Below are 11576 nucleotides of genomic sequence, written 5' to 3'. Positions count from 1 at the left end.
GATGCTTGATTAAATTGTTTGTTCAACATACTTGCTTAGAATAGGTGTTTACCTAGACTGGATAATCAATTAGAAGCTGATGCTAAAACTTGAAAGTAAGAACCTACTTTAGAAGCTTTTGGCAAAACAAACCTCTCAACCAAAAAGCCTTGCATGTCTAGGAGTTAGTGGAGTAGTTACCACCTGATGGGTAAGCCTTGTTGAGTATTAGTATATTCAGCCTTGCTTGTGGCTATCTTTTTCAGGTGCTGTTGTTTGCTTGGTTGCTAGTGTGATTCAGTCGTCCCAACTTCCTCCGAGTTGGACTGTTGAGTGGGACCCATCCTCGATCGGTAAGGATCGTGGTGTTTAATATCATGGGAGGCTTCACCATGGTATTGCTGTATCGACGTTAGACTTACCGTTGTTTTCCACTGCTTTCGAACTCTGAAAATCTACTTTATGCTTTTGAAAACTCTTGGTTTGTAACAACTCAATGTGCGATCTGTAATAATTTATCTGGATTGTTGTAATCTCTGAACTCGTGTTCATGCGAGTATGCTTTGTTTCGATCCGAGACACGTGGTTTTATCAGGTGAAACCTGACGGACTGCTAGTTTAACTTGATTAAAGTGTCTGCTCGCATATGAGACGACGTTGAGTACACTTTAGCCGGGTTAATCTGGGTGGTTCCGCCACATCCGGCTCCGAGGCTCGGGGGCTGGGTGCCACAAACGACTCGGCATGCCTCTCGTCGACCGGCCGACCTCTGTGGCTTAGGGAGGGAGGTGACTCAGCGTACTTCTGCGACTCGTTCGACTCCCAGGCTCGGGGGCTGCGCGCCGCAGACAACTCGGCGTGCCTTCCGTTGCCCGGCCAACCTCTCTAGCTCGGGGCGAGATGCGACTCGGCGCGCCTCTGTGGCTCCGCTAGTCCTCGTGCTCACGCTCGGGGGCTGGGCGCCTATTTCATGTTGGCATGCCTCCGCGGCTCCGTTAGTTCTCGTCCTCGGTGGCTGTGCGCCTATTTTAGGTCGGCGTGCCTCCGCGGCTCCGTCAATCCTCATCCTCGGGGGCTGGGCGCCTATTTCAGGTCGGTGTGCCTCCGCGGCTCCGCCAGTCCTCATGCTCGGGTACTAGGACTTGCTTCTGGGATCAATTTATTCTTCTTTATTGACCATTGGACCGATTATACCAATCGCTTCAATGATCGGAGGCTACTCCTATGGAGTGCATCTTGCGACACCCTCCATGTCCTTTGCTTCGACTTGCTGGATGCCCGACATCCACCAACTCGGCACTCGGCTTTGCTCTACGCATATGGCTCTGCGTTCGCTTGGATTTTCTTCTTTTTTGAGTACTGCGCAGTCTCTCCATCACTATGGCGCTCCCAGCTTCAGCCGACCACATTTCAAGCTTCGCTGTGATGACCTTAGGTTCCTGTTCGCCTACACATCGCTCGGGGACTTGAGGGATATGGGTACCCCATGGGTCCCCACCGACCAGGATACTGGCCGATCTGACAAGTGGGCCCGCCCGACCAGAACGTGCGGGCCGAGGACATGAAGATACTTGAAGTACAAGTCAAGAAGGTCGGGCGATTCAAATCTGCTCGAATATTTCGGAATGTGTATTTTAGTCCGACTCAGATTACTTTCCATGTATCTACCAAGTAGATTAGATTCAAACCGACTGGTTTGGTCTTCACCTCGTCTCTCTTCGTCGAAAGCTTCAGAAGTTCAGAGTTTCAACCTTCTTTTGCTTAACGTTGCGCTGCCACCTAGCATCCTCGTATGAACTAGTAGATGGATCGCTGTTGCCTCGAGCCCTCGCCGGCGCTCGCGGTCGCTGCAACCACCAAGCCTATGCAGTTTGCACGCAGCGCATGCGCACACGTATGGTCGCGCATGCACCACCACGTTGTCATGCGCATGCGCCACCGTTGTTGCGCGCAAGCGCCGCCGCCGTCTCGCTTGCCTGCCGTACGCCGCTGCCGCCGCCACTGCCACCACCGCGCGCACGCATGGCCGCTAATTGTTGCCGGCCGCTGTGGTCGAGCCGCCGCTCGCGGCGCCTGCAACGTGGCCAAGTCTCCTTGTCGTCGAGGATGAGCCACGGTACTGAGTTCAGTAGTCATTGAAGCCAGTTTTGAAGTACTGGAGAGTTTATTATTGAGGATTCGTGGGATAACATAACTTTGGGGAAGAAAATTTCAGTAGAGGCCCTAATAGATAGTTTTGGGGAATTTTTTTTTGCAATCTCTTGAAATTATTCTAATGAAATATAATTGGATTAAAAACAAAGTCCTTATACTTTCTTCACCATTCAACTTAGCAATATATATTTAGCTTAAAATTATATAGTTTTTCAGCCTAACCCGTTCGCTAACTTAGAGGGCTCTTTAGGCCAGCGGGGTCGACGCAGCCACGCAGGTAGGATGCAACACTGGCCCTTCAGTTTTGAAAAAACACGGGCCTCCTCCTCCTCTTGTTCCTGCCTCTCCCGCAGAGTCTCAGCGAAACCCCGCCCAGAGCCCCGCAGAATGGCGGCCTCTCGCGCACCGACCTCCACCGCCGCCGCCGCGGCGGACGGCGGCATTGAGGAGAACGCGATGGCCATCCTCGACTCCTCCGGCATCAAGGACTCCCGCGACCTCCACGACGACCGTAATCTCCTCGTCCTGCCCTCTCCTTTCCCTCTTCGATTTTGCCCCCTAGGTTTATTTTATGCGTCGACATTTGCCTATCAATCCCGCCGCGCTAAGTCATTGGCGGAACTCTGCAGGAGCTGCCTTCTTGGAGGCCGTGCGCTCCGCCTGCCTCGCCGGCGACAATCCCTCAGCCCCCTCGTGGTACGGACTTATCCCTCTTAAAGTAGATAGGTGACCTGTGACCTCCTTCCTGTTTAGCTGCGTTACTCAGTGCGAATTTGTCAGCTAGTTTCTATTGCATAAGTTTCGTTGCACTGTGATGAGCTTGAGAGCGTTCTACTGTAATCATCCTTTTAGACTATAGGCAAGGTTATATTTCAGATAATGTTGCGTTCTGCATCTGCTCCAGTGCTCCATATTCAGAGTTGGAGCATTTCTGTATGTGATGTGGTTCATACCTTTCATAGTATTTCACTAAACTGTCTTTGACTGCTCAAAATTTTGTTCTTTCATGCCTACTTATTTAGTTCAAGCAGCTTTTTTACTTAATATTTGTTGGTTTTCTGAGAGACTGGTGTATTTATTGTGCACACAAGTTATCTTGGTTAGTTCTATGATGACATGGTGTTCTTTCATGTGATGTTTCCCCTTTTCCTAGGAGAATGTATGATGGTGTTTTCCAGGTTCTTCGAAACAGTAGCTCTCTGGAGCTTGCTGTCGCAAGTTTCCATCTCTTAATGGAATTGGGCAAGGTGAAGTGTTGCTTACCATTTGTCCTACTTTCAGCCTCTTGTCTGCAACTGCAACTCTAAGTTAAAAAATTCCTTGTTCAGCTGCTCCTTTGTCCGTTGATCTTGGCACTTTGACAAAAGGGAGTATAAATGTCAATGGCTATTTTAGTAGCTCTTCAACATGGCTTTTATTTATTTGCACAAACTGACATTCAGTCTGTACCCCTGTCATTTTCTGTTTGGGATTTAGTGGGGCTTTACTGATTTTCGTTGCAATACTATGCAAAATTCCCACCAGAAAGTATCTCACTTCATGGGTGTTTTTTTTTTCCGTGCAGCAATACCCAAGAACATATTTGACAGATTCTGGTGGACACCAATCTTTAGTTGTAGTTAAAGAGGTAACCAGATAATATAATTTCATCAAACACTCTCTTCATGAAAATGTCACATATTAGTTGCACTTTTGGCACTCATAAATATTTTCTGATTGTACAGTCTTGGTTACCATTTCTCATTGGCAATGGTTCTGTTAGTAGTGAGATTGGAGGAAATTCAAGGAGCTCAGACCACCTATTTGATCCTTTGGTAAGCTGACATTACATAATTTGTTATGCTGGTAATTGTACTCTATCTTCTCAAACTCTTTTAGTAATGATGAAATATTCATTATGATTCTTCGAACCTTTTTTTGGACCAAAATCCATACCTTATTACTTGGGGTACAGGTATACTTGTAATGTATGTTTTGAGTTTTTTTTTTTAATTTATGTAGCTTGTTCTTTCCCTTGTGACCCCAGTACTCGGTAGACTCCTTTGATTTGTTTTTAAAGTTTTTAGACCCTTTTGACTTATGTGGTAAGTGCTAGTCCTACTCCTACTTGATATTGTTAAGTAGGCGTGACCGCGTGAAGAAGTATCATTGCCATTTGGGCTGCCATTTTACTCTAAATTAATTCCCTCAGCGTGTTTACTGTTTAGACACTAGTTGCTGTAAGTACATTAGAACAACGTACTTGGCTTTGTGTTTTTTTATTTATCATGAAGATATCTTATTCTGCCTTGCCCTTCCCAAGAGATTCTCGTTGCTGATTGAGACCATTGTTGAACCAACCAATGCCACGGATGATAATAATGGAATCAAGGTAAAACCAGAGTGTTTTAGCCTCTCAAAGATGTTTTCAAGCTGCTTTTTGCTTAATATTATCTTGTATTATTTTCTATAATATCATAAATGCCATGCTTTGTTCAACTGATCATCTAATATCAAATTGTTTGTTTAATTTGACACACTATATTTTGTTTACTGAAAAGAATAAGGTTGCTGCAGTCCCCTCTCCACATTTTATAGATTGATTTAGTTTGCGTCTTCACCTGCCTAGATTTGGGGGCCTTAGGATTTGTCCTGTATTGTCCATAATCCTGTGAGTGATGCTATTTAGATTGCTCGAAAGAATGAATGATAGAGGGATTGCTATGACTATGTAATGATCTACATAGGTATCACATGCCCGAACTAGTTTCCCTGTTTAATTTACTGCGATAATAATAAGTTACTTCTACCTTTTACTTTTAAATGAAATAAGCCTTATATTTTTATTGTTTTGTTAATCAAAGTCATCTGTTCATTGCATTACATGAATGAGTCTAAAAAGTAATATATATATCTGTTTGTTTGTTGATCTTTGGACTTGAGACTCGAGTTTGTTTCTGTTCTATGATCTAGGCTATCGAGAATATGATGTTGTTCCAGTATCTTGTCAACACACTTGAAGCAGATTTTGTACCTCGCCGTATTGCATACAAAGGTAAACTACTAATAAACCTAGCTGTTTATCTTGTTCTGGCTTCTATATGTCAGAACAGTTAAAAAGATGCCTTATCAATTTCTGATTGTGTTACAGAGTCACTAGACTGGGTGATCTTCAGGGAATCTCTGTTAAATATGCTTCTGGTATAACCTACATTAATCTCATAAAATATGTACTTCCTCCGTCTCAAATTGTAGGTCGTTTTGGCATTTCTAGGTGCATGGCTTTTGCTATTCATCTAGATATACACAATGTCTAGATACATAGTAAAATTTATGAATCTAAAAATGCCAAAACAACCTACGATTTGGAATAGAGGGAGTACTAGTTTTCTTGTTTCTTTTTGCATGGATTTAAACCCAGCATCATTAAAAGATATTAATTATCTGGAGATGTTGCCGTGAGTTGCATGACACTAATGTATTGTGTGATTTGTGACAAGGCTAAAATTCTTGTTGACAATTATTAACAGGGATCACGAAAGCTCGTGTTCAAATCTTTTGTACAGAACTGCATACATCTTCTACTGAGCCAGTATCACCCTGAAGCTAAAGATGCAGTTGAAGATAGCATACCTTTTGAAGGAGAAGCTAGGTCAGCATCTGATCTTGATTCTTCCCTAAATTATTCATCGCTGGAGTCAGAAAGGACACTTGTGTCTCTCCGGAAATTATTTGTGATGGTAAGTATTTGATATTTGGTGATACATGTACCTTGTTGTAGCCCAGTGCTAACCCTCATTCTTATCAATGGTGATACATGTACCTTGTTGTAGCCCAGTGCTAACCCTCATTCTTATCAAGGTTATGGAACTTGACTTGATCAGGAAAGAAGCAGACGCATTAGGGCTGACTTCTAGAGCTGATGGGTTCAGGTCAGCCAGGTTATTTTACTTTTTGAACTGAAGGTGCTGTTAATTATTAAGCACTGACACTATATTTCCTTCCCTGTAGAAACCCTATCATGGAAGTTATTTTGGATGATCTAACTTACAACATCAGTTACTTATCCCCATTTCTCTTGGTAACTGCAGCTCATTGCCATCTCTTGACCATTTCTTTTATGAATAGCTCGATTTCTATGTTCGTACGTATTGTTATTGCATTAAACTTACATGAAAAGATTGAACTGGTTATGCATCAATGGCTTCTTGTAAAATCCATTCATGGTGATTCTCTGCGAGTCAAGGGTTTCAGACCAAATTGAAAATTGAAAATTTCAGACCCAATAGTAACTCCCTTTTGGTGAAATTGAAAATTTTAGACCAAATAGTAGCTGTTTGATGTTTAGTAGCTCTATACAGAAAAGTAAGATCTTTGATGTAAGCAATCTAACTGCATCTCTGCTGCAGTGAGTTCTGAAGAAAAACAAAATTGAAAAAGTAAACAGAAACTAATACTAATAACTTCGCATTGCCCATTTTCTCACGACTCTTGTCCTTAAGTTTCTTGTGGTTACACTTTTCATTGCAAACAAGTGATTCTTCGATTAGTTTTAACAGGCCTTTGTGGAATGGAAGTGGAAACTGGAGATTATTCTGCAGTACTTTTCAAAATACTGCGGCAAGGTATTCTAACTTTATTACTCAATGGCATTCCTGTATTCTAAATTTATTATTCAATGATATCCCTAGTCCCAAAGCCTGTGCTAACAAGCAAGGAGCATTATTTCCACACAAAGTAATGATTTCTAGGACCTGGGACAGCTTACGAGCTGCTGTTTGTGTTTCATCATTCTACTCGTTCTACTCAGTTACTATGTATCTCTAAAATGAGTTTTTTAAATCTGGTTAAGATAAAAATGAGTTGATTGTTGTGGCTTATGCTGATCTCTCGTAGGCTTGTTGGTATGTCAGCCTGGTTTTGAACCAGTGGCTCTCATAATTGCTGTTGATTCATTGGTAATTTGTGTTGATAGGCTTATATGTGCTACATGTACGTAGATAGGGATTAAATTAAACTTCCAGTACTTGGAATTGAGACTTGCCATTATGCTTGGTAGCTTCCATTACATTTTTCCTTCTTCTACTGACCATAAAGTCATACTTGCTGTTTCTGCCCCTTTTCCTTGCAGGGCGCAGTCCGTACTCGAAGGTCAGATAATTCACAACAAGATTTGAAATTGGAAAGAGTCCTGAGTTTCTTTTTGACAGCCACAAGCACAAAAGCTATTGTCAAAAAGATGGGCACAGAAGTTGCTCAGCTTCTCTTAGCACACGCCTACCAGGTTAGAGATCCGGAAAACTTCTTCTTTCCTTCTTAAATGAAGTTTTTATTATCATGCCTTGAGTTAGATCTCACGAGTGTTACTCGGATGCGTGGCAGAAGCAAAGTGACTGCAGAACTTACAGCCACTTTATGTTTACCTTGTAGACATTATGATAAGAATCAAAATATTATGTGCCATCACTCCCCAAGAAATAGTTTATTGGGCAAAATTTTGATATACAAAATGCATTGAGTTTAGTGAGCACTTTTTTTGTGACATGCAAGCTGCGGCCTGTGCAAAAGCTAGTGTGTCCTTTCATGGATGCTCATATGTAATCTTGTGATGGTGCTGGTGTGCACAATTAGTTTTTGAAGATAAAGGGCCATCTTAGGAATCTACAATGTAGTGACCTCGCTATATTATTAATTTCTAAGGTGACCTGATTATTGTAGATGTATGATTCGCCCAACCTAAATTACTTGCCAATCTGAAGGTTGTTCGGCCCCGTACTTTCCAAATGATCCATAATTGTGTAGGTCTGGCTGACACTTTTTTTTTATACATAACATAGAATATTGGTAACATTAAGTCAGTGACATAGCAGATAGGCAATTTTACAGAGATAACGTAGCTTTGAACCTGCAGGATGATGTTATCTTTGTTCTGGAAATAATGTTTCCCCTTGAATATTCTCTCAGCTTTTATTTAAATGTCATGAATACCCGTCCCCAGTTCTGTGACCATTGCAAGCTCCTCTACAACCAGCCCATTGCTGCTAACACTTGTGAGTTTTCTGGTGAATTCCAAAATAACGTCAGCAAAAACAGCATTTTAGCCACTAGAGTGTCATTTCCCAGGATAAACTGTCATGGGCAGTTGGCTGGGCTGGCTGGATCGTTTAGCCAGGCCCATTAGAGTTAGGTTTAGATATAAGATTAGATCTCTTGCTTAGGCATTAAGTAAGCCTCTCTATATAAGGAGAGGAGTTGTACCAATTGAAGGCAAGTGATGAGAATATTAGGGTTAGCCCCTTCTATCACTGCCCTTGCGGTCTGGTTGCCGCCTATCGGTGAGGTCGGGCTACTCGGGTCCAGGTTATCCAGATCTCTGTATGTGACAATTGGTATCAGTTAGCTTTGGTTACGTGTCCATGGATTCCCCACCACTAGATGTCGCCCACCTCACCACCACCGTTGCCAACATCCCCACCACGCTTGCCGACATCACCAAGATGGTTACTGACCTGGCAGCGCAGATGACCGACTTGTCAGCAGTGATGGCGGCATTGGCCAAGAAGATGCCCGATAGGGTGGTGCTTGGGCGTCAGGAGATCGTGGAGCGCGAGAGACGGGAGGCGGCGATGTTGCGGCTTCAAGCAGCAGTGCGCGGCTTCTTAGTGAGAGCTCGTCTCCGCCGATCATCACCAAGCCTTCAACTCGACACACCATCATCTATTGTGGACATGAACGAGATGATGGAGGTGGCGGCAGCGTTGCAGCTTCAGTCTGTGCCTCATGGCTTCCTAGCATGGCGTCACGCACGGGCGGAGCAGGCGTCATCAAGCCCCACTGCAGCCTGCTGCATCCAGCGCCGCCACATCTTCCATAATCTGGTGGCCACACTCATCTTCTTTGACGGCCGGCAACGCCCACTTGCGAGGGTGCTTGCGTGCCCATCGGCAGCAGCGGGTCTCGGTGCCGCCCACCGCGCACTCGCCTTTGTTGGCTGCTGGGGACGGCCTCTCCGGGCGACGGTGCTCCGGGCTCTACAAGCAAGTTGGCGTCCTCCGTCTTCGATTTGCTGCAGGAGGTTGCGCATGCCTCGCTGTGGATTCCGGCTGTGACGGCGGCACCCAACTCCTTTGATTGGATAAACATATCTGGCTGGCTGAGAGCGTCAGGTTGTGTGGATTGGTGGGCTGCCACAGCTTCGTTTCAGCCCATATGAAGCCTATGGTAGTGCTATTTCTGTGGGATCCAGGGGGAGCACGACGTGCACCTGCATGCAAGGCAACCACAGAGACCAACTGTTTTGTGGCAAAATGTACATGGCGCCTGCGTCTGTATCTTCGTGCTACAGGATGGGGTCCACTGTCAGTTAAAGCAACACAAATAAATAGTTCAAGTTTATTATGCATGTTAGTTAGGATTTTGGAATAATGAACCGAGATGTGTTAGGTTTAGATATAAGATTAGATCTCTTGCTTAGGCATTTAGTAAGCCTCTCTATATAAGGAGAGGAGTTGTACCAATTGAAGGCAAGCAATGAGAATATCAGTCTATTAGGGCTAGCCCCTTCTATCCCTGCCCTTGCAGTCCGGTTGCCGCCTATCGGCGAGGTCGGGCTACTCGGTCCAGGGTTATCCGGATCTCTGTATGTGACATAAACAGTGATTGCGATATTATCATTTAGCATGCTCTTACTTTGTGTGCTACCAATGTCCAACTAAAATTTTCATTTTACTGATGACACTGCTAATTCCAGTGATGAAATCTATAGCACATCTTTTACCTTTTAACTCAAGTAAACAATCTTAAGGTGATATTATTGTTAAACTTGGAGCTATTAACTGTGTTTGACGTTCTTAGTTTGTTTCTTATGTTCTTTTGATATATTTCCAGCTGCTATATCTGACCAGTTCGGTTTTATTACATATTTTCAGGTGTGCATATCTGTTCAAGGTGACTCTGGAGATTCTACTACAACTGAAAAGATTGGAGCAAGCCTCCAAGAGATATCTTGCAACTTCATATCTGCTTTTCAAAATCTCAAAAAAGTTAGCCCGTGAGTATGTTAAGTTTTCTAACACTGTACTATGTACCATCATGTTTCTAAAGCTTTGAGGAGTCTGATTGCATAACAGCCAGTTATACGACACTACAAAAGAAACTGTCACTGCATGTCATGATAGGCAGTGAATCACTAGAAGTTTCAGAAAACTAATTTGACTTTGATATGGATTTATTTTATCGTGTCTGCAGGAATACCCAGATCTCACCATTTGAGAAAGAAGCTCTGTTTACTGCTGCAGCGTTGACTAGGAAATTGATGAATGATGAAAGATAGACTTTGGGTGTGGTACATAGGATCAGATGGTGTAACTCTAGCTAGTGATATAATCCTAAAAATGATTGCATATTTTGGCCTCATCGTGGCATGACTGTCTCCCTGTAAATATGTGATATGGCTTTATTTATCCCCTCTGGTGTATCGTAAAGATGGCGATACAACTTATGAATCTATGTTGCATATCCGGTGAGTATTTCACATATGCATCTGTGTTGCATATCTTTAGGAAGCAACACCAGTTTCTTTGAGGACATTTTTGCTTCCTAGTATCAATACTTCATCGCAGGTTCTGGTTTCCTTAGAACATATCACCCAGGATTTCCCAGTTCCCACTGAGGAACCGAGGGAATGCTTGGGCCTTGTTTAGTTGCCAAAATTGGGGGTGCCAAAATTACTGTGCCGGCACTGTAGCGCACTGTAGCGTTTCGTTTGTATTTGTGGATTATTGTCCAAACATTGACTAATTAGGCTCAAAAGATTCGTCTTGCAAAGTACAATAAAACTGTGCAATTAGTTTTTAATTTCATTTACATTTAGTACTTCATGCATGTACCGTAAGTTTGATGTGATGGAGAATCTTCTTTTTGCATAGTACCAAAGTTGGGAGTTGGGGGTGAAGTAAATAAGGGCTTGGTTGGGGGTGGGTCCCGTTGACTCGTTGGGCACTCCATTTGATCTGGGTGCCCTATCTACATAATGTTCATTACCTAGTGCTCCTTATTAATTTTTTAAATAGTTATCGATACTTATATACTGTTCGTACTTTTAAAGGATGGGCTTGATTTTCATGAGCTTGGAAATTTCCACTTCCCTTCGGTTTACTGATTTCGAGATATATATGTTCTGGAAATAGCGTAGATTAATCAACATGATTACAATCGTTCTGCAGAGGCTGCAGTAAGAAAGCAGGCACATCGCCGGACCACACATTGCTAGCCCTGCTAACAACAGCCTGCTGAGCACAAGCATGATCTACACAATTCGCGCTACGATTTACATGCACTAGTTCAAAATATTGCAGGTGACGACTCAGCTCCCTAATGTCCTCTAAGATCGTCCCAATCTCCGACCTGGAGTTCCTGTTTGCCCAAAGATTGACCAGCTCCTTCGAGTCCACCTTGATGATGAC

General features: G+C 43.4%; 1 protein-coding gene across 2 annotated transcripts; it reads left to right on the top strand.

The window, feature by feature from the left end:
• The first annotated feature begins 2407 nt into the window (after window positions 1-2407).
• LOC117866867 (negative regulator of systemic acquired resistance SNI1) lies at window positions 2408-10618 on the top strand. 2 transcript variants are annotated; one of them, XM_034751168.2, is made up of 15 exons: window positions 2408-2644; window positions 2763-2829; window positions 3287-3380; window positions 3698-3760; window positions 3858-3947; window positions 4436-4504; window positions 5086-5167; window positions 5264-5313; window positions 5643-5852; window positions 5974-6044; window positions 6124-6193; window positions 6672-6737; window positions 7244-7396; window positions 10041-10166; window positions 10360-10618. In XM_034751168.2, exons 1-14 carry the CDS (start codon window positions 2416-2418, stop codon window positions 10164-10166), a joined length of 1440 nt encoding a protein of 479 aa, XP_034607059.1. In that variant the 5' UTR covers window positions 2408-2415; the 3' UTR covers window positions 10360-10618. The 2 variants fall into 2 exon arrangements, with proteins under 2 accessions (XP_034607059.1, XP_034607052.1); XM_034751161.2 differs by having other exon boundaries at window positions 2409-2644; window positions 10041-10162.
• The last annotated feature ends 958 nt before the right edge of the window (window positions 10619-11576 follow it).

The sequence above is a fragment of the Setaria viridis genome, chromosome 1, assembly GCF_005286985.2.
Source record: "Setaria viridis chromosome 1, Setaria_viridis_v4.0, whole genome shotgun sequence".
Classification (NCBI taxonomy): Eukaryota; Viridiplantae; Streptophyta; class Magnoliopsida; order Poales; family Poaceae; genus Setaria; species Setaria viridis.
This window is presented reverse-complemented; position numbering and strand designations above follow the sequence as displayed.